The sequence below is a fragment of the Corticium candelabrum genome, chromosome 19, assembly GCF_963422355.1.
Source record: "Corticium candelabrum chromosome 19, ooCorCand1.1, whole genome shotgun sequence".
Taxonomy (NCBI): domain Eukaryota; kingdom Metazoa; phylum Porifera; class Homoscleromorpha; order Homosclerophorida; family Plakinidae; genus Corticium; species Corticium candelabrum.
The window spans coordinates 5911399-5938640 of record NC_085103.1 but is presented as its reverse complement, the minus strand read 5'-3'; the positions used below and the strand labels follow the sequence as shown (position 1 = coordinate 5938640).

Sequence of the window (27242 nt, the reverse complement as noted above, 5' to 3'; positions counted from 1 at the left end):
TTAGATAGATTTCTTGTTTTCGCTTTTAGCAAGCAAAATTTACTGTTAAACAAATTTTAAGAACGATTTACATGTGAAGAGATCTAAGAACAGAAAACCCCAAGTCTAGTTTGTAGTCGTAGCAGATCTATTAATACTGTACCGAGTCACTTTGAAAGGGGGTTAACTCCCCAAATGCTAACCGAATACAGTTGAACTCTCAAATCTCAATTGGCTACGGCGTGCCTTATGGCGGATGCCGTGTGCCTCCTTTTCGAGTTTGGCCACAAGAGTTGAGCCTATAGCTAATTATACTAAAATCCGATGGAAGCAGATGTCTTTAGCTCCACGTAGTCGTACTAACCAAATAGCCATAGAACGACAACGCAACCGCAGCAACGAATGCGACCGCACAGCGGAATTTTTTTGGGACGAGGTTTGGGAACTTCGCCGCAGCAGCGAATGCGCTTTGGTGCACGAGGCCACCAGCGCGCCGATTGATTCTTGGTAGTGAATGGCGATTTTGACATAAACGAACTGCTGCCTTTTTGCGCATCTTTCGAGCAGTAACCTGCACCGTTTATTGAAAGGAGGCCTCAGTTTTGAGTGTCGTCCGCTGAACGTTGCTCTCTCGGCACAAATCGACTTCAAATAAATTGGACGGCAGGTAAAGTGATTTTTAATTACTATGTTTTGCGGTTAAATAAAAAAATTTGCAGTTTTCTTGAAATATTTTTTGGGTGCGCGCATCTGCTACGCACATTATTAATTAACTGGATTGAATTGTGTGTCAAAATTTACATTGTGGCGTGCACTGCATACATCAAATTGTGTACTATTTATTGCAAATTTATTTCTTGTGTCCAATTAAATAATATGCAATTAATTAATTACCAATATAATTAGAACAGTGCAAAGTACTCAGGCAATTTAATTCTATTTCACAACTACTCCTACAAAAGATTTATTAACAGATAAATACTATACAACTAAAATGACAGTATACGATGTGTGTGTACACAATATTTATTAATTAAGTATTATATCTAGTTGGTATAAACACGTACATGAAATAATCTATAGACACTTCAATACTCATTACAAATCAGATCATTTAATGTAAACCACATAATAATTACTAATGCATAGAATCATTGTAGATGGATAACGACGACGTATTCATAACTCTGCTGGTTGTCACACAGCTACAGTATTATTGAGGTAATGTATGTTTAGAGCTAGCATTGGTTTTAATTAAATCAAGTTAATTAATTTAAGTTCAGTTATTTAAGTTGATGGTATCAGTCATTGCATTGTTGGCACTTATAGGTATACGTTGTATATGCCTTTTGCCAACTGGTATTGTATTGCAAACTATATAATTATTATGGCATTGTTATATGGTTGGTGACGTGAATGACAGTTATATAATTAGTATACTGGTGTGTGTGTGTGTGTGTGTGTGTGTGTGTGTGTGTGTGTGTGTGTGTGTGTGTGTGTGTATTTGAACAGCAAATATTTGTGTGTGTATATATATATGTGTGTGTGTGTGTGTGTGTGTGTGTGTGTGTGTGTGTGTGTGTGTGTGTGTGTATATGTTAGAGGTAATAAGAAATAATTGTATTATGCCCCTTTGTGAAGTGATGAAATATTTTGACATTAACTAACACATGTACAATCCAAGAGAGATGACATCTGTCTTTTTTGATGATTTAACTATGTGTCCTTACGATTTTTGTTTTTGCTTGTTTTGGTTTTTGTTTGTTGGGGTTAAAAGTTTAAACCACTGTATCTGTACATTGCTTCTGCACTCTCATAAAAGAGTTTCCAGATCATTCAAAATTTAGTACATTTTTGAGCTAGTTAGTAACTTGATTCCGTATTCAAAACTTAATTGTCTGTACTGGCGAAGGCAACAAGTAGACAACTCAAGGGAGTCACTTGGACAAGGCAAATAGTAGCATGGGGCAGCACGTACAGTATGATCGAGTCAACTTTCTCATTACTATCAATGGAACTAGAAATGGTTGCCAATTCTTGAGCAACATTTCTGCTATATGCTGCTGAGAAAAGTCACCAAGATTTATACTGCCAATAATTAATAATTCACCCTTTTATAGAACCAAGATCAGTCAGTCTGGGAATCAACAAAATCATTCTCTCGACTGCATGGCCAGCACAAAGCCCTACTTTAAATTCTGTTGTTCGTGCTATTGTCTACTGTCTGTTTGCCTGTCTGTCTGTATTTCTGTCTGTCTGTTGTCTGTCTGTCTGTCTGTCTGTCTGTCTGTCAGGATATTATGAAGAGGGCTAGCAAGGAAAATGGTCTTGCTGCCACGACAAGAGAAGAAAAGAAATGAAAAGATATTCAGAAGAGCTTGTTTCAGGAGGATATGTATCAAGATGTGTTCCTCTTGTGATAGAACATTTTGGGAGGTGGGGCACAAAGGCAGAGAATTTTTTGCAGCATTTGTCACAACAGTCAGTAAATCCAGAAGCCAATTTTAATGCCTCCTGGTCCATGTTTGTGTCGTATTAGAGAAAAAGATTTTCTACAATTCTACAAAGATGCAATGCTGAAGTTATCCTCAGAAAACTTTCAAAACTGTCACCTAATCATGGTGATTTAGATAGATTATTTGATTTTGACATTCAAGGCCAAGTCCATTAGTTAATCTATGACTTTGCTGTTTGCAAGGACTGGTTTGCTTTCACAAATTCCTAGCAAATGTACAAGTAGAGTCTATATGAGAATAAAGTATCTGTCTGTCTGTCTGTCTGTCTGTCTGTCTGTCTGTCCAATACATATATTTTCAACATTGAAATCTACAATCAACACAACTAAGCAACTCTACTGTCCCAATCGCACAAAATCTCTACCAAACTAAAAGTCTACAGAATTTTTTTTTAATTTTTTAAATTTTTTTGTCTGTCCGTCTGTTTGTTTGTCTGTATTGCTAATTAAGTATGATACAAGATCTACTAAATCATTTGGGAATAAACGTGACCAAAGTATCTACTCAATCATGTTGTACTAATGTGTTGACAGTACCTACTCAGCTTATGCATCTGCTGTACTCAACAACTGAACAAAGTACCCACCGGTAAATGTATATACATTCATATTGCATCTAACATTTTCATTACAACATGATTGAGTAAATACTTTGATGACATTTATTCCTATATGATTTGGTAGATATTTTACCATACTTAGCAGTACATGTACAGACAGGCAAACAAACAGACAGACAGACAGACAGACAGACGGACGGACGATGGGTGAGATGGAAAAAACTTTCTGGAAAGGCTAGTCAAGAAGTCACGTGATGAACTCGGTCAACCTAATGCTGCTGAGTTTCTAGACATCTGGAGAAAGAGATTCTCAATTCAACTTCAAAAGTGCAATACCCAGGTAATAATGAGAAAAATCTCAGCTCTCAAAAGTGACATTGACTGTACAGTAGATTGCTCTAACCAGTTTTTCAGCCGCTAAGTTGGCTCCGGATAGTCTGCATTTTTGTTCTATTTTAAGTGTTATATGTTTGTTTGTTTTCTAAATGTAGTCCTAGTGAACTCTTGTAGTTGCGGAACTCTACATAGTTGCCTTGCTAGCTTTGTATTATAGATGTACATGTTTGAAATAAATGTTATTTGACAGACAGACAGACAGACAGACAGACAAATAATTTATTCCCATATAGACTCTACTTTTACATATGCTAGGAATTTGTGAAAGCAAACCAGTCCTTGCAAACAACAAAGTCATAGATTAACTAATGGACTTGGCCTTGAATGTCAAAGTCAAATAATCTATCTAAATCATCATGATTAGTTGAAAATAGCGATGTATCTGCGGCTCCAGAAGTACTGCTGTTTCCAAACCATATAAAAAGGTGGAAAGAACTACAGAGGCAAAGATGTTCAACTTGGTACACACACACACACACACACACACACACACACACACACACACACACACACACACACACACACACACACACACACACACACAAATACACACATCAACTATGTACTGTTGTTCATCTCCATTATAGGTTTTTGAAGGAGAGCGAGCAATGACAAAAGACAACAACCTGTTGGGCAAATTTGAGTTGAGTGGCATTCCTCCTGCTCCACGAGGAGTACCACAGATCGAAGTTACTTTGATATTGACGCTAATGGCATTCTAAACGTCTCAGCTGTCAACAAGAGCACAGGACGAGAGAACTAGATCACGATCACTAACGACAAGGGAAGACTGAACAAAGACCAAATTGAGAAGATGGTACAGGAAGCTGAGAAGTTCAAAGCCGAAGATGAAGCACAAAGAGATCGAGTTGCAGCTAAGAATGCATTGGAGAGCTATGTTTACCAGCTGAAGGTAAACAGAAAGCAATTTGTCTTATACTATTATATTGTTGTATTCATGAAGTATGTTGTTGTAGAGTACTGTTGAGGACGAGAAACTGAACGACAAGATCAGTGAAGAAGACAAGAAGATAATTACTGATAAATGTTCTGAAACAATCAAGTGGCTGGACATGAATCAGGTAGGCACAACGACGTAAAACAGTTGCATTAGTGTATAGAGACTGAAAGTTACTTGTGGCTGTAGACGGCAGAGAAGGACGAATATGAGCATCAACAGAAAGAGCTGGAGAAAGCTTGCATGCCGATTATGCAGAAACTCTACAGTGCTGGTGCGGGTGACGGTGGAATGCCAGGAGGGATGCCCGGTGGTATGCCCGGTGGTATGCCTGGTGGTATGCCGGGAGGATTTGGTGGAGCTCCAAGTGGACCGAGTGGTGGATCATCGGGTGGGGGACCGACAATTGAAGAAGTTGACTAGAAAATTGTTTCGTACATTTAGCTGTGGTGGTTGACTGGGGTATAAAGTTAACTTGTTTATCGTTATCGAATGTGTTGGATGGTGTACTGGAATGTGCCAGACAGTGTTGTGTAATAATAATACTAATTGTATGTTTAACAGTACCAGTTTACCTAGAGTTTTGGACATACACTAGCTGACACACTATGTCAGTCTACAGTAGACATTACTGTAGTATGTCTCTGTCAAATTGAGGGTCTCTTATAAATTTCCGCTAATGCGTATAGCGTCAAATGGCGAGATTCAGCGGTATAAACGTCATTAGCTATTCAGATGCATGTAGTTGATATTAAAATTAAGACCCACCTCCCTTTATAACTTCCGTTGAAAATGATCGACTTGTTGTAACATATTTATTCTAGATTTGTTGACCTGTTTGTCGCACTTATCATATGATCGCAAGTAGACTAAAATTATTAGGCTACGCGTTGCCACGGCGACGGTATTTGTGTGGTCTGTAGTCCAAAGCTAGTTAAGGAGAATTTTAGAGAAAATTTAGATAGATATCTTGTTTTCGGTTTTTGCAGGTAACATTTACTGTAACTGTAAACAAATTCTAAGAACGATTTACATGTGAAAAGAGCTAAGAACAGAAAACCCAAAGTCTAGTTTCTCTTCTTAGCAGATCTATTAATACTGTTCTAAGTCACAACAAATCGGGGCCAACCCCCAAATGCACGGCGTGCCCCATGGCGGATGCCGTGCGCCTCCTTTTCGAGCTCTGGCCGCTAGAGCTGAACCCACAGAAGGGCCCCACGACAAAACAGCCATAGAGCGACAACGCAACCGCATCCCAGCTAGACAATACGTATCTGTTGAAACTCTAGCTGTCATTGAAGTAAACATGCAAACCTCCTAGTAATTTAGATTACGTGTATAGACCTGGTCTAGGCAGTCGTCGTTTTGCGATGGTGATCAATACCCAGCGATTGCGAATTCAACATTTGAAATAAACGAAGACCCATTACATTACTACAAAAACAGTGCAAAAATGGGATCATATAGAGAATGCGCACCACCGCTCTAAAAGGCGCCAAATAGGTGGTGCAAAGCGTGCTCAGCCACGTGTTGATTCTATCAATATAAAATACCCGTATACTCTGTTTATCAGTCACGATTTAGGATCTGTCCCACCATTAACGTTGCAGGTGGCACAATAAATGCAGGCTGCTTACATAAACCAACAGAACAGGAGTGGCTATGGCTAATTTGCAGAGAGCAGCCATCCGTTCTTGCGTACGCTAGTTACCTGCCTTGTTCGCGGGAAAACTATGGCGGCTGCTGATATTTACGCAAGAGTGCATGGAGTTTGCTTTGGTCCTGATCCACAGCGTGATGTCATCGATTTCATGCAGCGTCGAGGACTTATTTCAAGGCAAGAACAATGCAACAACTGTCATGGTGTGGCCATGGCAATAAAATCGTTTAAAAGATGCAAGGACGGTTATATTTGGAGATGTCCTGAAAAAACTGCAGAATGCAACGGTAATTTTTAAGTTTGCAAGATGTGGTACCCTAAAAACATTATATTACTATAAACAGAATTTCTTATTATAGTTCAGTTTGACGTGATTCATTTTTTCAACAATCAAATGTTCCTTTGACAACTTGGTTACTTGTAATCTACCACTGGTGTTTTGAGACACCTGTGTCTCAAATGAAGGATGTTTGTAAAGTATCTCTAGTCACTGGCATCCAGATGTACCAGTACCTAAGAGATGTGTGCTCGTGGAAACTCCAACAAAATGTTATTAGACTTGGTGGCATTGGTCCAGTTCAGTCCAACGTTGTTGAAATAGACGAATCCTGTTTTTCCCACAAACCGAAGGTAATTGCATTGAACATTACACTGTTGACTGTTAAGAGTTATCCTGTGAAATTATACAGCATCACAGAGGAAGAGCACCACGTGACCCAGTGTGGGTTTTTGGAATTGTTGATGTAACACAGCAGCCAGCACTAGGTTACATGGAAATAGTTCCAAGAAGAGATGCTGCGACACTTTTACCGATCATAGCACAACACGTACTGCCTGGCACAATAGTACATTCTGACGAATGGAGAGCGTACAATCGGATTAACACACTCCCCCTGGTGGCAGCTCACAGGACAGTTAACCACTCTTTAAATTTTGTGGGCCCTGGCACTGGAGTACACACTCAACATATTGAATCATATTGGAATCGAGAGAAAACAAAACTGAAAAAAATGAAAGGGTGCCATCGCCATATGCTGCCGTCATATTTGGATCAATTCATGTGGCGCGAGTGTCATGGCGTAACTCACGCGGCAGCCTTTGCCGCCATCACGTTGGATATCAGCCAGAGGTATCCAGTACCCTAGCTAGGTGTCTCAACTTCTTCTAGCGTTGCAGTTTAACCTAAACAGTTGTGTTGTAATAGTAAGTTCAACTTGTCTTATAACAGTAGTAGGTAATTACGTAAAAAGCTGACAAACCTTGCTCTTTTTTTGCAAATGTATAGTTACCCGGATGGATTTAATATTAATTGATAGAGGGTTGGGTTGCAGCTTCGTTGTTGTTGAAAGAAAGCCTAGACGCTGCATGAAATCGATGACATCACAGTGTGGATCGGGACCAAAGCAGACTTCAGGCACTCTTACGTAAATATCAGCAGCCGACATAATTTTCCCGCGAACAAGGCAGGTAACTAGCGTACGCAAGAACGGAAGTCTACTCTCTGCAAATTAGCCGTAGCCACTCCTGTTCTGTTGGTTTATGTAAGCAACCTGCATTTATTGCGCCACCTGCAACGTTAATGGTGGGACAAAACCTAAATCGTGACTGATAAAGGGAGTATACGGGTATTTTATATTAATAGAATCAACACGTGGCTGAGCACGCTTTGCACCACCTATTTGGCGCGTTTTAGAGCGGTGGTGCGCATTCTTTATATGATCCCAAAAATGTCGTAAGCAATAGCCGTAGACTAAAGTATCAAACCATTTTTTATGAAAACTGCGATACTGATTATCCGGGTTACATTGGTGGGCGTGCCGACATGGTGGATCCTCTGTGGTCGTCTCATCTCCGTCCGCATTTTGCGACGCTCGTCAAAACCATGCAGACTAACAAACTGTTGGACAGTCTCTATGCAAGGGAACTCATCTGTCTAGAAGACTATAAAGCATTCATGCAAGGAAACATGACGGAAGAACAGAAAACAAGGAAATTACTCGCTCAATGTCTCATGAGAACGCCACCCGGATCCTTCAAAATCTTCTGCGACGTCTTAGCTTCAATAGATGGTCATAAACACTTGGCTGAATTGTTAGATCCAGAGAGAAGACTCAGTTGTGACTGATTTAGTGAATCAAGCAATAAATTAATATCAATTAATTTTTATCTGTTGGTTGGTTGGTTGCTTTTTAATATTGAAGTTGCATTTTCAAGTCTGGTTTCACGGCTGACTAATTTTTTGTCATGATAAGTGATTTTAGTGTTGATAATTGACATTTACATGTAAATAGGCACTTGATTTATTGACTTTAGTTTGTAGCTAGAGTGACTGCCGTTTCATTGCTCTTCTAGATTATATGTATTTTAGACTAGAAATGATTGATGTTGTCTAGAAGTAATAGAACGATATGAGTTAAAGTGTGAACAGACACTGTACAAGTTACATTGAATAACTTGGATGGTCAAACTGCTCGATCTGTTACTGACAATGAAAGAAAGAGAAAGGGCCACTAGGGGAATTCATAGTGTAGCAAAGAATGTCTGCTTTCTTTATCTTCAAGCTCTAGTCTGTTTTTTGTCAGTTTGTTTGTTTGCACCTGTCTGTCTCTCTGTCTGTCATATTTTAAAGTTTAAAGTTAATAAAACAATCTGTCTGTGTGTGTGTCTGTCCATCAATCCATCTGTCTGTCTGTCTGTCCATCAATCCATCTGTCTGTCTGTCTGTCCATCCATCCATCTGTCTGTCTGTCCATCAATCCATCTGTCTGTCTGTCTGTCCATCCATCCATCTGTTTGTCTGTCCATCAATCCATCTGTCTGTCCATCAATCCATCTGTCTGTCTGTCTGTCCATCAATCCATCTGTCTGTCTGTGTGTCCATCAATCCATCTGTCTGTCCATCAATCCATCCGTCTGTCTGTCTGTCTGTCCATCCATCTGTCTGCCTGTCTGTCTGTCTCAGATATATTCTCATAAATCAGTACTATTACAAGCTGTATATGATGATTTAAACTGTCTGTCTGTCTGTCTGTCCACTTGTCTCAATACATAATATATCATTAATTAATACATCATTGGTACTTCCTGTGTCTATCATTTATGCCTCGAAAATGGGTAGCGAACAAACACACCAGATCAACTGACAGGAGAAATGTATTATTTTCTATAGTTTCAAACAAACTCATTCTAGTCAAGAGCAGTTCTACTACTTCAGGAGTGACCACTTCAACTGATCTCTCGCCGTCTGGAGCACCTAAACAAACAACAAAAATCACTAACTTGCCGCCTTCACTGCCATTCTGAACTAACGTGTTTCCCGACTTGTGTCACTGACTGCTCCGAAAGTGGGACGTCATCCATCTGGAGGACAACACAAACACACATTGATGATGTCAGTGAGTGAGTTCACACTTGCAACTGACCTTCATTGCAACTCTTTGTGAAACTGTGGTTGAGTCAGACTCAAGGATTATGCTATAAGAGAAACAGCTGTCAATCAAACAGACAGACAGACAGAGAGACAGACAGACAGACAAACAGATAGACAGACAGACAGAGAGACAAACAGACAGACAGACAAACAGATAGACAGACAAACAGATAGACAGACAGACAGACAGACAAGATAGACAGACAGACAAACAAACAGATAGACAAAGAGATAGACAGACAGACAAACAGACAGACAGAGAGATAGACAGACAGATAAACAGATAGACTGACAGACAAACAAGATAGACAGACAGACAAACAAGATAGACAGACAGACAGACAAACAGATAGGCAGACAGACAGACAGACAAACAGATAGACAGACAGACAAACAGATAGACAGACAGACAAACAGATAGACAGACAGACAAACAGACAGACAGACAGGCAAGCAGACAAAGAAATAATGTGAATGCATACTTACCCACGATCAACTATTTCATCCAAGATGAGCATTGCACCGTCAAGATTATCAAACAGAGCAGACTTCTCAACGTTCTTCCTACCACCACATTGCAGTCATAGTCAATGGCCAACATACTTACACGAAGATGACAACACAGACAACCACACCTGAGCATCTGACTCACAGAGTCATAGAAAGCACTCAACACGCTGACAAGTAACAACTGCAAAAATCCAAAAATATTTTTTGTTAATAATTAAATATTACTTAATAATATGAGTGTATGCGCGGAGGCGGAGCAAGTTGGTCACGTGACTGGTAGGCATTAGCGTTTCATGTCTCGGTAAAACAGACGTAAGTACAAACCTCATTCTCAAACGATGACCCGATGACATAGAAGAAGAGATCTACATTGCTACGATAGACACATGTGACACCTTCAAACATCACAATTTCCGCTAAAACAAAACACACGCATTCACACACATTTATTCGTATTAATATTTATACACATTTATTGTATTAATATATATATTAATTAATATTGAAGACTGAAAACACATGCAGTGCTAATTCAAGTTAATATAAATGGTCACCACACCACGCAAACTGCGCGCGGGACTCCGAGGGCGTGTGCAACTTACCGTTTGCTCTGTGCGTTTTCTGAAAAAGGTTCTTCTCGAATTCTTTTTGTTCCTTAGTTGACGGCCACGTATCATCGTAGTACTAAATCCAATTGGTAATTTGTCCACTAGGATCAACGAAAAATGAAATTGTACGCTAGACCTTCGCTAAAATTCTGTCTCCGTCGTTGTCAAGAATCATAATAGCTTTCACCGTGTACATACTCGGCTCCTATATCACAAACGAATCAAAACAAAGAGCACACAACGAGCACTTGTAACTGACCACGGTGGCAGTATCCATTATACGGGAATATAAACAATCAAACACGTGACTTATTTTATCCGGGTATTGCTGCAACCCGGATATAATGGCAGTGAGGAAGAAGGATGGCGGTCCTGATCAGAAATACTATGAATTAACAGAGACTATTGCTAAATTCGAACCGGTAAGAGCATGGCTTGTGAAAAATGCTAAAAAGGTGAGAAGGCCTGTCATGAGAAATTTGCGTGTTGATCAAAAGTTTTTGTTGGGTTGGTAGCACGTGCAGGCGGATCCTCCAACCAATAAGTCGTTGGCTACGCTTGTGATGCAAATGTGGCAGTTTCAAGAGGTTTGAGTAACTTGCATGTGGACAAATCGTTGAGAGAATGAACGTCTCGTTGGGCGTGCGTGTGTGCGTGCGTGCGTGCGTGCTTGCGTGGGAAATGTTTTAGTTTGTTTTGTCTGTCTGTCTGTCTGTCTGTCTGTCTGTCTGTCTGTCCATCCGTTTGTCTGTCCGTCTGTTCGTCTGTCTGTCTGCCTGCCTGCCTGTCCGTTTGCTCAATAGTTGGTTTTTTGTCTGTGCATGTTGTTTGTCCATGTGTGCCAATCACTGACTATGGTTGTGTGTGTGTGTGTGTGTGTGTGTGTGTGTGTGTGTGTGTGTGTGTGTGTGTGTGTGTGTGTGTGTGTGTGTGTGTGTGTGTGTGTGTGTGTCATCTGTCTACCCATCCTGTCTGTCTATTCTCACAGGAAGCACTTGGAAAGAATGTGAGTAACCCTCCTCTCACTCGACTACCAGTATGATTATTTATTACATCATCATTATCCACAACTGCATCAAACTTTTTCTGTAACTTTTAGGTAAAATTGTTTATGGATTACGCACCTGCTGGAGCATTATGTCACATCTTTGCTACAGCGTTTAAAGCCAAACAAGAACAGTGTTGGTATGTCACATGGTGTGTCATGTACATCATTCAATTTATTGATTTCAAACAGACAGTGGAAATCTGTTTATATGTTTATTAGTCTGTTAGTATGTTTATTTTGTTTGCTTAGTTCTTTGTTTATTTTGTTTGTTTAGTTGTTTGTTTATTTTGTTTATTTATTTGTTTATTTATTTGTTTGTTTATTTATTTATTTATTTATTTGTTTATTTGTCTGTTTATTTATTTGTTTATTTATTTATTCATTTATTTATTTATTTATTTATTTGTTTGTTTGTTTATTTATTTGTTTATTTATTTATTTATTCATTTATTTATTTATTTGTTTGTTTGTTTGTTTATTTATTTGTTTATTTATTTATTTATTTGTTTATTTGTCTGTTTATTTATTTGTTTATTTATTTATTTATTTATTTATTTATTTGTTTATTTATTTTATTTATTTATTTATTTGTTTATTTATTTATTTGTTTATTTATTTGTTTGTTTATTTGTCTATTTATTTATTTTGTTTGTTTGTTTATTAAAAGATGCATATTTATACTCTATTTTTAATTTTTTATATTTTATTGTATAAAAAAATCATTGTTGTGTGACAGGAGAAGGTTTGACTTTCAAAATCCATCAAGGATGGACAGACACATTGAACTGTTTATGAATGTTGAGAAAACTCTTGTCCAGGTTTGACAAATAATTCGGTCTTTTCACGACTCTTCTGTTAGTCAACTACGTCATGTTGTTCTTTGTTTGTAGCAAAAGCTGTTGGTGTTACCTGTTGTTTATATTAATTCCGATGTTGAAAAGGGCGTGGTGACAAAGTTGAAGGAAATCATAAAGAGTCACAATGTGAGTGAGTGTCTAGTGGGGACGGTTGTGTGTGTGTGTGTGTGTGTGTGTGTGTGTGTGTGTGTGTGTGTGTGTGTGTGTGTGTGTGATGGATTTAAGATCTCATAAGGCATTCTAAATCATTGTAGGGTGCACTAACTGATGACACAAAGGACGCCACTCATATCATTCATCCACCACCACCTCCTATACCTGAAGGTTATTTATTATACCGTGGAAGCAAACAGATTTTCTTTGTCTACTTGATTGTATTTGCTCATTCTTGTCTGTTTGTCTGTCTGTGTCTGTCTGTCTGTTTGTATGTTTGTCCATCTGTTTGTATGTCTGTCTGTCTGTCTGTTTGTCTGTTGTGTGTTTAGCTGTTTGTCTGTCATCAGTCATATTTGTTTGCTTTAGAAGAATGGCTCCGTCCACTTTTCAAACAGAGCAACACAGTGCTTGTCCACTGGTGGTACTACCCAGACAGCTATGACACTTGGGTGTCTGCCAGTGAGGTTGACGAAGAGCCTGAACCTCCACCAAGTCAGAGAAAACAATGGGAAGTCAACGCACGGTGGCTGCTTGATCTGGACGTCTTCAACGAGTGGATGAATGAGGAAGACTATGAGATGGCCGACACTGAAGCAACAGGATCAACCCGTTCATCAACACATGCACACGGTAAACATCAGTAGAGGTGCTTGTGGAGCAGTTGGTTCAGTCTGTGGTCATTCAGGTCGATCAAAGAGAAAATACTTAAAGGGCAAACCAACTGCATCTAGTCCAGAGGAAGTATGTCTTGGTGTGTTGTTGTTTCTGTGTGTTTGCGAGTGCAGATTTTTGTAGCTTCCTGCTCCCGAAACAGCACGACGTGGAGGAAGGAGTAAGAGGAAACGATCACCCATACCTGCTCCTCAACCTCAGACACCAGAAGTGAAGAAAAAGAAGAGAGGGTGTGTTGGGGTTAACACTTGTTTTGACTCTCTGTTGTCTGTGTGTCTGTCTGTCTGTCTGTCTGTCTGTCTGTTTGTTTGTCTGTCTGTCTGTCTATCTGTCTGTCTGTTGTTTGTCTGTCTGTTTGTCTGCCTTTTTGTCTGTCTGTTGTCTGTCTGTTTGTCTGTCTGTTGTCTGTCTGTTGTGTTTTGTCTTTTTGTCTGTCTGTTTGTTTGTTTGTCTGTCTGTCTTTTTGTTTGTCTGTCTGTCTTTTTGTCTGTCTTTTTGTCTGTCTGTTTGTTTGTTGTCTGTCTGTCTGTCTCTCTGTCTTTTTGTTTATCTGTCTGTCTGTCTTTTTGTCTGTCTGTGTGTCTGTCTTTTTGTCTGTCTGTCTGTCGTGTGTCTGTTTGTTTGTCTGTCTGTCTGTTGTCTATCTGTTGTCTATCTGTCTGTCAATACATATATTTTTTATACAAGACATTATTACAGTCTATGCCAAAAATCAGCAAGTTCTAAGATAACTAGGATCCTGTCTGTTGTCTGTCTGTCTGTCTGTCTATCTGTCTGTCAATACATATATTTTCAAACATTGAACTATTATACACCATCTAAGCAAAGCAGCTAAATACTACCCAAGCCAATAGGGCTTGGTTCTGTCTGTCTGTCTGCCTGTCTGTCTCTGTCTGTCTGCCTGTCTGTTTGTCTGTCTGTCTGTCTGTCTGTCTGTCTGTTTGTTTGTCTGTTTGTCTGTCATTTATTTGTAATATCAGTTTCATCTGCTCATATTTCTTGATTGCATTTTATTTAGCCGGCCACCTAAACGACCAAAAGATGATCCAGAGTATTTTCTTATCATTTTGCATAATGACATCATTATCCATCATAATCGAATGTCTATTTGTTCAGGGACTTGACGAGAGACTTAGATGACCCACCACCTGTTCCATCGGTACCAGACTACTCAACAGCCACTTTCAGTTATTAATTAATTCTTTATATTTATTGATCTCTTCCAGGTCACAGAAGTTCAAACACCAGACAGTAACTCATATTGTGTGTGGGCGTGACATTGTAATGTTTTGCGGGGGCGTGGTGTTGTAATTTGTATGGGTGTGACATTGTATGTGTGTGGGCGTGGTATTGTAATATTTTGTGTGCGACTTCTCACTATTAGATGTTTGAAAATTTGTTGTCAAAGATTAATATCAATTTTCTTTTAAATTGAAAAATTTTAATTTAAAAAATTATTTATTGGTTAAAGCATGCTATGCTTGCATTATTTCAGTATGAACTTTGCGTTTGTGTTTAGGTGGTGGAAGGGCATTTAAAGACTCTGCTCTAATACCCAGCAGCTACAGTGTTCTTGAAGATATTTCTGACAGCACACCAACTGTTAAGACGGTGGACACGGAAGGTGGTGCAGACAGTGAAATTTTATTTTTGTGTTTATGTTGTGAGATCGTGTTGTTGTTGACGACAGACGAGGAAGGAGATACGAAGGAGGCTGAAGATGATAAGATGGAAACGGATGAAAAGACGTCAAAAGAGGTGAGCGGCTTGTGTGTGTTCACAGTTACATTGACAATAATTTATTATATTGTTGTGGTGTAATTTGTTTGTCTGTTTGTCTGTCTACTTATCTGTCTGTCTGTCTGTCTGTTTACTTGTCTGTCTGTTTGTCTGTCTACTTGTCTGTTTGTTTGTCTGTCTACTTGTCTGTCTGTCTGTCTACTTGTCTGTCTGTTTGTTTGTCTGTCTACTTGTCTGTCTGTCTGTCTGTCTGTCTGTCTGTCTGTCTGTTTACTTGTTTGTCTGCCTGTTTGTTTGTCTGCCTGTCTGTCTACTTGTTTGTCTGTCTGCGGATGTTCAATTGTGCGTGGGTGAGAGCTTTCGTCTGTTCGTTTGGCCATGTAACATCAGCAAGTGCTCTTCGAAAAAGCGAATAGGAAGTGAATGTCTCTCGTGTGTTGTCCGCTTCAAGGTTGTCAGTGGGAGAACTCCCTAAAACGGGTTCTTGCACACATTCGTGATTTTCACAAAAAAAGACGAATGTTCTGAGGAGTTTATTCGTGAGTACGGATTGCGACAGTGCCCCAGTTGTCGCAAATGGTTCCTGAAACTACAGCAGCACTTGTCAGGCTCCACGTGTTCGGCCATTGGCATTGAAGATGGCGTCGACGTCGACGTCGGAAGTGGTGGAATACCTCCCGCAGCACCGTCTTCTAATAGATTGCAGGATGACTTACATTCGCCTAACGTCCTAGGTGAATCCTTGGTAAGCGACCTTGATGTTGAGATTGAGTCGTGGCAACATATCCCTGGTCTTCTGGTGGAAGATATCCTCCACGCTTTGGCTACACGGTCTATTTGTAGAATTCCTTCGTGCCTACGATCTTTGTTTCAGGAATGCTGCAACATCCCTTTGCGAAAGATTGAGGAAGATCCTTCCAACGACGCGGGGTGGAAACTCTTGCTGTTGTTGCCCAGGATGTTGCTCCAACCGCACGCACGAGGTGGCAAAGTAGGCAACAGAGAGGTAAACGCTCGATATCAACGTTTTTGAATTTTCATTGGAAAGATATGATCCAATTGACAGCAACTGAAAAGAAGGAATCAAAGATCAATCCTTTGTCTGATGATGGAAAGAGAAGACTTGCAGTTAGGCTAATTGAATCAGGAGAGATTTCCAAGGCAGCCAGAATTCTGACAAGTCAGGGATTGGCCCCTGAAACAGATGAAGTACTGGAAAGATCAAATCCAAGCATCCAGTAGGAGTCATTAAACCAGATGAAATTTCAGTTGATTTGCCTTCTTCATCACCACCAAGTTCACCACACATGGACAGAGTTGCTTTTAAAAACACTATCAAGTCTGCTCCAAGAGGATCTTGTTGTGGCCCTTCAGGGTGGAGATACGAACATATTCAGGCTATTTTCGAGGATGACAAATCAGCTGGTTTATTGTATATGATGTGCAACCACATAGCTCTGGGAAAAGTATCATCTAAGATCATTCCTTTGCTTTCAGGGTCAAGGCTTATAGTTTTACCCAAGAGTAATGATGATGTGAGACCAATCACCATTGGTGAAGTCTTCAGTCGAGTCGCAGCCAGAACTATTTGCGAACAGCAATCTGCTATTTTTTCTGCACACTTCTCTCCAGTACAACATGGTATCACAACGCCTGGGGGAGCAGAGCTGCTAACTCATCACATTTAGGTTTTACTTGAAAGTAATCCTGACTGGTCGATTCAAAAGACAGATGTTAGAAATGCATTTAATTCAGTTGCAAGAAAGCGTCTTCTGCGTCAAATTGAAGAAGATTTACTCGATATCTACCCTCATGTTAGCCAGATGTGTGGAGAGCTTAGTACGCTGATCTATGTAACTGAAGGGAGAGTTGAATTGCTTACATCAAGTCAGGGTGTCCACCAAGGAGATCCATTGGGGGCAGCCCTTTTTTCAGTGGCCATTCATCCAATCTTATGTCAGGTAGTGGAAAGACATAACAGTGTTACCATTCTAGCGTATTTGGATGATATTTATGCAGTTGGACCGACCCAAAGTCTTCAAGATGTTTTAGATGACCTAAAAACATCTCTGTCTTCAGTGGATTTAAAAATCTGTGACAAAAAGTGCGAGCTGTATTGCCCTTGTGGTCATACCTGTGACTTTCCTACTTCGGTATCTCATGATGGCATGATCATTTTGGGAACACCAGTCGGAAAAGCGGATTTTGTTCGTGCCCATTGTGTTGACATTGCCAAGGCTGGAGATAGACTGTGTTGTGAAATGTTGAAACTAAACAACCGGCAAAGTTCTATGCTTATTCTCCGTCACTGTCATGTCCCTAGGCTGAACTACTTGGCTAGACAAGTGTTCCCTTGTGATCTGGAAGAAGCTGGAATCATTCATGTCGAGTTGACCAAGAGAACCATCATGGGCATTATTGGCTTTAGTCACCTTAGTGACACTACATGGAAACAAGCAGTCCTTAAGATCAGGTTTGGAGGATTCGGTTTAACACAGGTCAGACAAATTTCTCATGCAGCTTACTTATCTTCATGGTGTCAGACTATGAACAAGTTGCCTAGTCGTTTCTCATCAATGTCTGACCTGATCAACTATCTGAAAGAGTCTGAATGAGTTCCAGAATCAATTGGCTCTACTCTAAAGTCAGCGTTTCAGTTATTGCCACCTTTGCCAAAATCAGTCGACAATGAATCAGAGGAAATCAGTCCATTGAAGATTTCATTTCATACTCACGAAAGTTACAGTATCACCTGTGCACCAAGATTGCCAGCAGTGAAGTTGGTGACTTGCTCGCCCATGTCCCCTCTGATAGAGATGCAGCAAGGTTACGATCTTTACAGGGAAAAGGCACAGGATCATGGCTAGAAGTAATACCGTCTTCTGGTAAGCACGCACTTAGAGCAAACGAGTTTTTCATTGCGTCTTATCTAAGAATGGGATTGCCTCTGCCATTCACTGAATGGGCGAATGTATGCGATTGTGGTCGAGTTATAGACCTCCAAGGATACCACCTTTTGGTCTGTAAGTATGGAGGTGGTTCTGTTTGGGCCCACAACTCTGTTCTCCACGGCTGGAGTGAATGCATGAGTGACCTACATATCTCACATGAGAAAGAACCAAGAAATCTATACGTCAACACGGAGGATCGCCTAGACATTACATTCTTTGATGCAGAATCAGGACAAAATCTAGATGTTGACATATCATTGGCACACCCACGGAGTCAAGGCATTCTAAAACGATCCAGCAAGGAGGATGGGTTTGCTGCCCGCACAAGAGAAGAGAAGAAGACCAATAAGTATACAGGAGAAATTCTACCAGGAGGGACGTCATCAAAGTGTGTACCACTAGTGTTTGAGCACTTTGGTAGATGGGGCCTGCAAGCCAATGCCTTCTTACACACTCTCTCAAAACAGTGCAGCCGTATTGAGGAAGACCCCTTTCGTAGTGCAAAACAATTCAAAACTTTTTATAGGAAACGGTTCTCTTTGATTCTTCAAAGATGCAATGCAAAAGTAATCCTCAAAAAGTTGTCAAGAGTTTCAGAAACAAAGAATGACATGGACAAGCTTTTTTGTCTTTAGTGTACAGATCCAAGTCCACTAATGTTTTAAAGTATTTTGCTGTGAAGGACTGGTTCATCATAGAAGTTTAGGATGTGTACAAGTAGAGGATCTGTAACAATTCTATAAGTTGTTTGTCTACTTGTCTGTCTGTTTGTTTGTCTGTTTACTTGTTTGTCTGTCTGTCTGTCTACTTGTGACAAGTAGACAGACAGACAGACAGACAGACAGACAGACAGTTAGTCTGTCTGTTTGTCTGTCTACTTGTCTGTCTACTTGTCTGTCTGTCTGTCTGCCTGTCTGTCTACTTGTTTGTCTGTTTATCTGTCTACTTGTCTGTCAGTCTGTGTCTAAGGTAAGCTAAGTTTGTTGTCTTTGAAAGGTTGCAGTCGAGAATCGTTCTCTTGGTGATCTACGTGAACACCAGACTGCAAACAAAGAGAGTGAACTACCCGATGTGAAGCTGCAAGGAGAAACAGTTGTTATAAGACAGAACCATCACATTGTAATTCCCACTTACACGGCGTGGTTTGACTATAACAGGTGAGGATGCATGGGTGTGGTTATTATCTGGTGAGTCTGGAGATGAATGTTGTGTGTTGTAGCATCCATGCTATTGAGAAGCGAGCATTGCCAGAGTTTTTCAATGGAAAGAATGGATCAAAGACTCCTGAAATGTTAGTGCTGCTGGCTTGTCTACCCACTGTGTGTGTGTGTGTGTGTGTGTGTGTGTGTGTGTGTGTCTGTGTGTGTCTGTCTGTCTGTCTGTCTGTCTGTCTGTCTGTCTGTCTGTCTGTCTGTCTGTCTTCGTGTGTGTCTGTGTGTGTGTGCACATCCATCTGTTAGTGTTTGTTTGTTTATCTGTTTGTAATGTTTGTCTGTTGGTCTGTTTATCTGTTCATTTGTTTGTTTGTTTATATGTTTATTTGTTTATATGTTTGTTTATCTGCTTTTTTGTGTGTCTGGCCCTCTTTATTCGTGTCTCCCCATTTTGTTGTGTAGTAATCTGCCAGTACACACTAACTAATATTTCCTATCCATCTCCAGATACCTTGCTTGTCGTAACTTTATGATTGACACGTATCGCATATCACCCCAAGAATATCTCACAGCCACAGCTTGTCGTCGCAACTTGGCAGGAGACGTTTGTGCTGTCATTAGAGTGCACGCTTTTCTCGAGCAATGGGGACTAATTAACTATCAAATTGAGGCAGAAGGCAAACCTTCAATGGTCACACCTCCACCGACTTCTCACTTCCACTTACTGGCTGACACGCCAACTGGAATCAAACCATTTCAACAACCGAAGTCTTTACAGGTTTGAATATTTAATTAATTAATTAATATTTGAAATGAAATTTAGGAGCATGTTATTGATATTTATGTAAATTGATATTTATAGAAATTGATATTTATAGAAATTGATATTTATAGAAATTGATATTTATGGAAATTGATATTTATGGAAATTTATATTTATATAATTGATATTTATATAATTGATATTTATGAAAATGGCAGTGCATGTCTGGTACAAAATGGAAGAGTCAATGTATTTATTGGTATCTGGTAACGTTTCAGGGTGCATCGGAGCATGTTGCACAAATTAAAGAGAAAGAGTCTGGTTCGAGTAATGAGGAGGAGAAGAAGCCAACTGATGTCAACAATTTTGGGTGGGAGGAATGTCTACGTGTGCGTCTGCCTGCCTGTTTGTTTGTCTGTTTGTCTGTCTGTCTGTTTGTTTGTCTGTCTGTTTGTTTGTCTGTCTGTTTGTTTGTCTGTCTGTCTGTTTGTTTGTTTATTTGTATTTGTTTGTTTGTCTGTTTGTTTGTCTGTCTGTTTGTTTGTCTGTCTGTTTATTTGTTTGTCTATTTGTCTGTCTATTTGTTTGTCTGTCTGTCTGTTTGTTTATTTGTTTGTCTGATGAGTACCTGTTTGTTATCATTTAGTTGTAGTTGTTTGTGTATTTGTCTATTGGTTTGTGTTTATGTTTACCTTTGTTTACATTGTGTATGGTATATATGCAATATATTCTGTTTCATTGTGCTAGACTGAAGACTGACGTTTACCTCAAACGAGGAGGTTCATCAAGAAATTCACAGGTTGATACTGACGTCATGTTGTTTGAACGTGCATCTACACAACAACCAGTGCCTCTAGGCAACGGATAGAAATAGTGTGGGTTAATTAGTTTGTTGTTACAGGATTTGGGTGGTGCTGCAATTTCAAGAGAATGGACCGATCAGGAGACATTGCTTTTAATGGAGGTGGGTGAAGTCAGTTTACACAGACACACACAGACACACACACACACACACACACACACACACACACACACACACACACACACACACACACACACACATGAGACACACACACACACACACACACACACACACACACACACACACACACACACACACACACACACACACACACACACATGAGAGACAGACACATAGACAGACATACTTTTGGGTGGATGTCGTGTTGATGTGTTGTACATAATCTATCTGCTTGTGTCTTTGTAGGCTCTTGAGATGTATAAAGATGATTGGAACAAGGTGGCTGAACATGTGGGATCGAGGACTCAGGATGAATGCATTCTGCACTTCTTGAGATTGCCTATTGAGGATCCATATCTTGAAAGCTCATCTGGGCTTGGTAACATGATACTGTGTGATATAGTCAATACTCTAATGTATTGAGAGATGCATCTCTCCAATACAATAGTCTAGTCTATTGTGAGATGCAGCCCTCCAATACAATAGTTTAGTGTATTGTGAGGTGCATCCCTCCAATACAATAGTCTAATGTATTATGAGATGCATCCCTCCAATACAATAGTCTAATGTATTGAGAGATGCATCTCTCCAATACAATAGTCTAGTCTATTGTGAGATGCAGCCATCCAATACAATAGTTTAGTGTATTGTGAGGTGCATCCCTCCAATACAATGTATTGTGAGATGCATCCCTCCAATATAATAATCCGCAGCTTGATGTTTGTGATGTGCCCTAAAAATCAGAGGAGACAAATGTCTCCTCTGCCACATCCTGGGTACGGTCGTTTAGTGCCAGGATGGTACTTCATGAATGCATAGAACGATAAATTAATTTATGGATCGGTGCCTCACTGGTTGATTAGAGAAACTTTTAGATTACATCATGCTCCTAAACATCTCCAAGTGGCAGTTGAAAATCTTTACTCTGACCTGAAATTGATAATCTCTACAAAACAGAGGTCTACCTCTCCACTTTGCTGCAACATAGGAGTCTTTCAAGGTGATCCATTTTCTGTTATAGTTTTCAACACGGTCATAAACACACTTGCACTACAACTGAAACAAGTTCAACCAACTCTTGGATATATGCTGCATAAATCAGCCTATACCATGGATGCACTTCTCTTTGCTGATGACGTCACTCTATTAGCAAAGTCTTCAAAAGATCTACAGAAACTTTGCAATGTTGTATCTGACTGGTGTCAATGGTCTAAATTAGTTATCAAAATACCAAAATGCAGCTGCTTGGGATTGGCATATAAAAGTAAAGATCATCTTCGTGATCCAACAATTTCAATGTGTGACCAGAAAGTCCTATTTCTTGGCTATAAGTCATTTAAATTTCTCGGAATGCCCATTAATGGCCAGTTATCAACTACTGATTATAAGATCTTTTTAAAGAACAAACTCCAAGAATTGATGACAAAAGTCGACTTCTGTCCAGTTAGCAGCAGCAGAAAACTTCAACTATACTATCAGGCTGTGTATCCTTGACTTACCTGGTATCTCTGTCTGCTCCCATTAGCATCTAGTTGGATGAAAACAGATCTTGATAATATTGTAACTTTTATCTAAAGAAATGGTGTAAATTGCATCGTTCAGCTTGTTTAGCTCGACTGTATTTGGATATCTCCAAAGGAGGCTTAGGATTGCCTCATTTATCCAACGCAGCTATTCAATTGCAATCTGCCAAATGTGCTCGGTTCTTAACATCTACAGATGGCTGCGTCAGATCACTGGCAACAAAGAAAGCTACCAACAACTCTCATCCAGAAAGATTTTCTTGTTTCAGAGAAGGACTAAAGTCATTACAAAACCATCCACTATGGCCGTCCAGATCACTCGCACAGAAAACTAAATTCAACCTAAAAGAAGACCAGCAACAACAACTTTTAAACAAACTACAAAGTTGAAGAGTTCAAGGATGTACCAGCAGACTCAATAATTTGGCACCAGATATGTGGGCAAAGTGTGTTAGACATCTACCATCAAGTCAACTATCTTTTATCATGAATGCCACGTACAAACGAAACTTTACCATCAAATGCCAACTTAGTTCTATGGAAAAAGAGAACCTGTGACAAATGCCCTCTATGTCAAAGAAGACAAACAATTCTCCATGTGCTGAACAATTGTGAAGCTTTAGTGAGAAATGGACACTATAATACAAGACATGATGCTATTCTACATCTACTTTTAAAAGAAGCCATAAAATATCTTCCCCCAATGTTCAACATTTATGCCGACCACAAGGATAGTTCCACTCATTCCCCTACTCATATTATTGCCACTTCTCAACGTCCTCATATTGTTATATGGAGGAAGGATCCCATTAAAGTTTATTTTATCGAACTGACAATATGTCATGAAACTAACTTTGATGCTGCTAATGAGCAGAAACAAAATAGATACGCAGAACTGATAAATAACATGAAAGAGAAAGGAATTATATGCAAACAGATCAACATTGAAGTTGGGTCTAGAGGATTTATTAACATCGTTGGTCTACAGCAGTTCTTTTATCTACTAAATATTCCAACTAAACATCAACAACATCTCATGTCTAATATTGTCAAAACTGTTATTGAACATTCATTTAAAATATGGCTTGTTAGAAATAGATTACATAGTAAGTAAGATTAGCTTAGATATAGATAGTTATCTTATATATTGCTTAGTGTACCAATAGTTCTAACTGTACTGTTGTTTGCGAGTGTTTTTACTAACTGTATCTATTTTTAGTGTGGAGCCACAGTATTGTTAGTCTGTGCTGGCTACATACAGTTGGTTTAGCTCCTCGTTTATTATAAATAGATGAGTTCACCATGTATTGTGAGATGCATCCCTCTAATACAATAGTCTAGTGTATTGTGAGATGCATCCCTCTAATACAATAGTCTAGTGTATTGTGAGATGCATCCCTCCAATACAATAGCCTAGTGTATTGTGAAATGCATCCCTCCAATACAATAGTCTAGTGTATTGTGGGATGCATCCCTCCAATACAATAGTCTAGTGTATTGTGAGATGCATCTCTCCAATACAATAGCCTAGTGTACTGAAGATGCATCCCTACAATACAATAGTCTAATGTACTGTGAGATGCATCCCTCCAATAGATTACTGAATTTCATATCATTTTAGGACCTTTAGCATATCAACCGATTCCGTTCAGTCAAACTGGTAATCCTGTCATGTCAACAGTTGCATTTCTTGCCTCTATTGTCGACCCTCGAGTAGCATCTGCAGCAGCTAAGGCAGCAATAGGTCAGACAATGCAACCATTATTTCCTACTACACATGCAGAACATGGTGCTTTTCAGAGGAGTTTTCTCATATCAAAGAGCAGACATCGCTTACTGAGAGCAGCACCAAGTCAACAGTGGGAAAAGGTTAGCAAGATGAATTAGAAGCTTTTGTTTGTTTATTTTTAGTTTGGGCCTGCAGTCAACTCTCTGTGAATGAATGTACTTGCTTACTGGCTCACTCACATTCCATTTGTATGTCTGTTTGTTTGTTTGTTTGTTTGTTTGTCTATCTGTCTATTTGGCCATCTGTTTCTTTCTTTGTTTGTATTTTTACTGAGTGAATGATTGACCAGCTGACGTGTGTGTGTGTGTGTGTGTGTGTCTGTCTGTCTGTCTGTCTGTCTGTCTGTTTGTTTGTCTGTGTGTGTGTGTGTGTGTGTGTTGTGTGTGTGTGTGTGTGTGTGTGTGTGTGTGTGTGTGTGTGTGTGTGTGTGTGTCAGTGTTGTGTGTGTGTGTGCGTGTGTGTGTGTGTGTGTGTGTGTGTGTGTGTGTGTGTGTGTGTCAGTGTTGTGTGTGTGTGTGTGTGTGTGTGTGTGTGTGTGTGTGTGTGTGTGTGTGTGTGACTGTTGTCTTTAACTAGATGATGAGGATGCAAAATCAATGGAGACGGGTGATGTAGCATTAGGTGATAGTCAAGTGAGTCATTCCTCTCAATCAGCAGGATCTCTTAATGCAGCTCAAACGGAGCCAACACAGACAGACAGCACAAGCAGCGTGTCATCATCAAAGCCAGTAGATGATAGCGACATACAGAAAGCAGCATCAGCAGCATTAGCAGCAGCTGCAGTCAAGTCTAAGGTAAAGCAGAAGAAGGTGAAAGAGTTAGTTTCTAATGATGTTTTACACGCATACACACACACACACACACACACACACACACACACACACACACACACACACACACACACACACACACACACACACACACACAGTCACACACTTTAATATTTTTGTTGTTTTAAACTGTTTGTTTGTCTACTGTTTTAGCATTTGGCTGCAGTTGAAGAAAAGTCGATCAAAAGTCTGATTGCTTTGCTCATTGAGACACAGATGAAGAAAATGGATATAAAGCTGAGGCATTTTGAAGAGCTCGAAACAATCATGGACAGAGAAAGAGAGAATGTATGTTGCTGAGTGCTTGTCAAGATCATTGCAATGTCTGTCTTGTGTGTGTGTGTGTGTGTGTGTGTGTGTGTGTGTGTGTGTGTGTGTGTGTGTGTGTGTGTGTGTTGTTTGTCTGTTTGCTTACTGTTTGGCTGTTTGTTTAGTCGTACATCTATTGCTCCATTTATTTCTATCATCAGACAACTGTGTGTCTAACACGTTTGTCACAATGTGTTATAGCTTGAAGTCCAACGACAGCAGTTGCTAGTTGAGCGACAGAAATTCCAACAAACGCAACTCGAGTTCGCAGAATTGAGACGCAAACATCAACAACTCAAACAGGAACAAGAGCAGCTTGAAAAACGACGCCAAAGTGAACAACTACAGAGGAACGACATGCCTGGAGCAAGTCCAGGCGATAAAGCCATTGCGTCTAGTCTAGACACAGAGCTCCCGTTTCCTGTTACAGCAGGAGAGTCTCCACTAGCCGTACGAGTCACCGAAAATGAGCTATTCCCTGGGTTACAGCCTCAAACGTCCGGCCCACTGTCACAGCCTGGAGCCCAACCTGTGATGGACAGCAACGAAGGTGGAGATCAGTCTGAACCCGGAGCTGTGCCTGTGACCGAGATAGGCGCTGCTACGTCAATCATGGATGCTTCGGAAGTGAGCCGAACGCCATCAGTGCCTAACATAGCTATGGACAACTTGCAGCGTTTCCAGCAACAGAGTCAGATGCAGCAGCCTCAGGTGTCTGGTATTCCTCAGCAGCCTCTTCCTCAGCAGCCTCTTCCTCAGCAGCCTCTTCCTCAGCAGTCTCTTCAGACTCTAAGTCATGTGCAGCCGTCAATCGGTAACCAGTACTCTCAGTCTACGCAACCGTTGTCTTATCCGCCATCAACTGTACAAGCACAGTCACCTTCGTTTCCATACGGTCGTCTTACACCAACTACTCAACACATCGGGATACCACAGCAGCCACAGCAGACACGCTTCCAGATGTCTCAGCGTCCACCTTCGGTTGTTCCTCAGCGACCGATGCAGCAGTCGTTGCAGCCGTCGCCTGGAACAATGTCACAACACCAAATGTCCGGTATGCATCCGTCTACAGGTAACATGTATCAGCAACCTCAGAGGCAAGTGCCGTCTTCTGGATATGGAATGAACCAGACGGGAATGAACCAGACGGGAATGGTGCAGGCTGGAATGGGTCAGACGGGAATGGGTCAGCCGGGAATGGGTCAAGCAGCTCCACAGATGCAGCAGGTCATGTACGGAGGAGGTCTTGGTGGCAGGTATCCAATGCAATCACAGCAAGGACTACAACCGTATCAGCAGCAATATCGACATAACTAGTTAGAAGGTAAATACAGTATGACGTGTGGTGAATATTTGAAGACTATAGAGACCAAGTTTCGTACGTAGTTTTAAGGAAATTACATTGTAGACTTGACGAGTTTGTGGGTCCTCTAGCGTGCATTAGCTGAAGGTACGTAGAGGTGCTAATAGATTCGTGAACAAATGACTAAGATGAGATGAATCAGTCAGACCAGCCAAACATTTTGGATGTAAATCTAAATGTGTTACTGGTCAGGGAGTCTTGGTCATTTCAATTTTATTTTTATGAATTTAAATTTGTAATTGGGTTTAATTAATTTTATGTGAAGATTTACTCATAAAGTTGCGAAGCAGAAGAAAACTGGAAAATTTTATTTTAAAATTGAAATGGCCAGAAGATCTACTGACTGAAACTGTTTGAAAGACTCACTGATTTTTATTGCCACTTTACTGTGTGTGTGTGTGTGTGTGTGTGTGTGTGTGTGTGTGTGTGTGTGTGTGTCTGTGCGTGAGTGTGTGAGCATGAAAACTTCTACGATGCCGAAGCCCATAG

The 27242-nt window shown here is 40.2% G+C and overlaps 2 protein-coding genes and 1 pseudogene across 2 annotated transcripts; 2 read left to right on the top strand and 1 right to left on the bottom strand.

Moving 5' to 3' along the window:
• The first annotated feature begins 3884 nt into the window (after positions 1 to 3884).
• LOC134194730 (heat shock 70 kDa protein-like) lies at positions 3885 to 4974 on the top strand (annotated as a pseudogene).
• Positions 4975 to 9203: 4229 nt separating this feature from the next.
• On the bottom strand, positions 9204 to 10919 carry LOC134194447 (coatomer subunit zeta-1-like). Its single transcript, XM_062663369.1, has 9 exons — positions 10876 to 10919; positions 10753 to 10821; positions 10611 to 10692; positions 10333 to 10424; positions 10134 to 10189; positions 9985 to 10062; positions 9491 to 9542; positions 9378 to 9428; positions 9204 to 9321 (listed from the first exon to the last, which is right to left on the bottom strand). The coding sequence occupies exons 1-9, from the start codon at positions 10891 to 10893 to the stop codon at positions 9274 to 9276; spliced, it is 546 nt and encodes a 181-aa protein (XP_062519353.1). The 5' UTR covers positions 10894 to 10919; the 3' UTR covers positions 9204 to 9273.
• A 31-nt stretch (positions 10920 to 10950) lies between these two features.
• On the top strand, positions 10951 to 26974 carry LOC134194446 (SWI/SNF complex subunit SMARCC1-like). The gene is made up of 27 exons (XM_062663368.1): positions 10951 to 11071; positions 11132 to 11203; positions 11605 to 11652; positions 11716 to 11801; positions 12401 to 12482; positions 12555 to 12647; positions 12776 to 12845; positions 13044 to 13307; positions 13363 to 13418; positions 13473 to 13579; positions 14368 to 14400; positions 14466 to 14508; positions 14576 to 14600; positions 14869 to 14973; positions 15040 to 15107; positions 19037 to 19197; positions 19260 to 19331; positions 19702 to 19972; positions 20236 to 20327; positions 20705 to 20756; positions 20859 to 20921; positions 21186 to 21318; positions 24084 to 24206; positions 24263 to 24331; positions 24828 to 25045; positions 25235 to 25369; positions 25592 to 26974. Exons 1-27 carry the CDS (start codon positions 10961 to 10963, stop codon positions 26705 to 26707), a joined length of 3768 nt encoding a protein of 1255 aa, XP_062519352.1. The 5' UTR covers positions 10951 to 10960; the 3' UTR covers positions 26708 to 26974.
• The last annotated feature ends 268 nt before the right edge of the window (positions 26975 to 27242 follow it).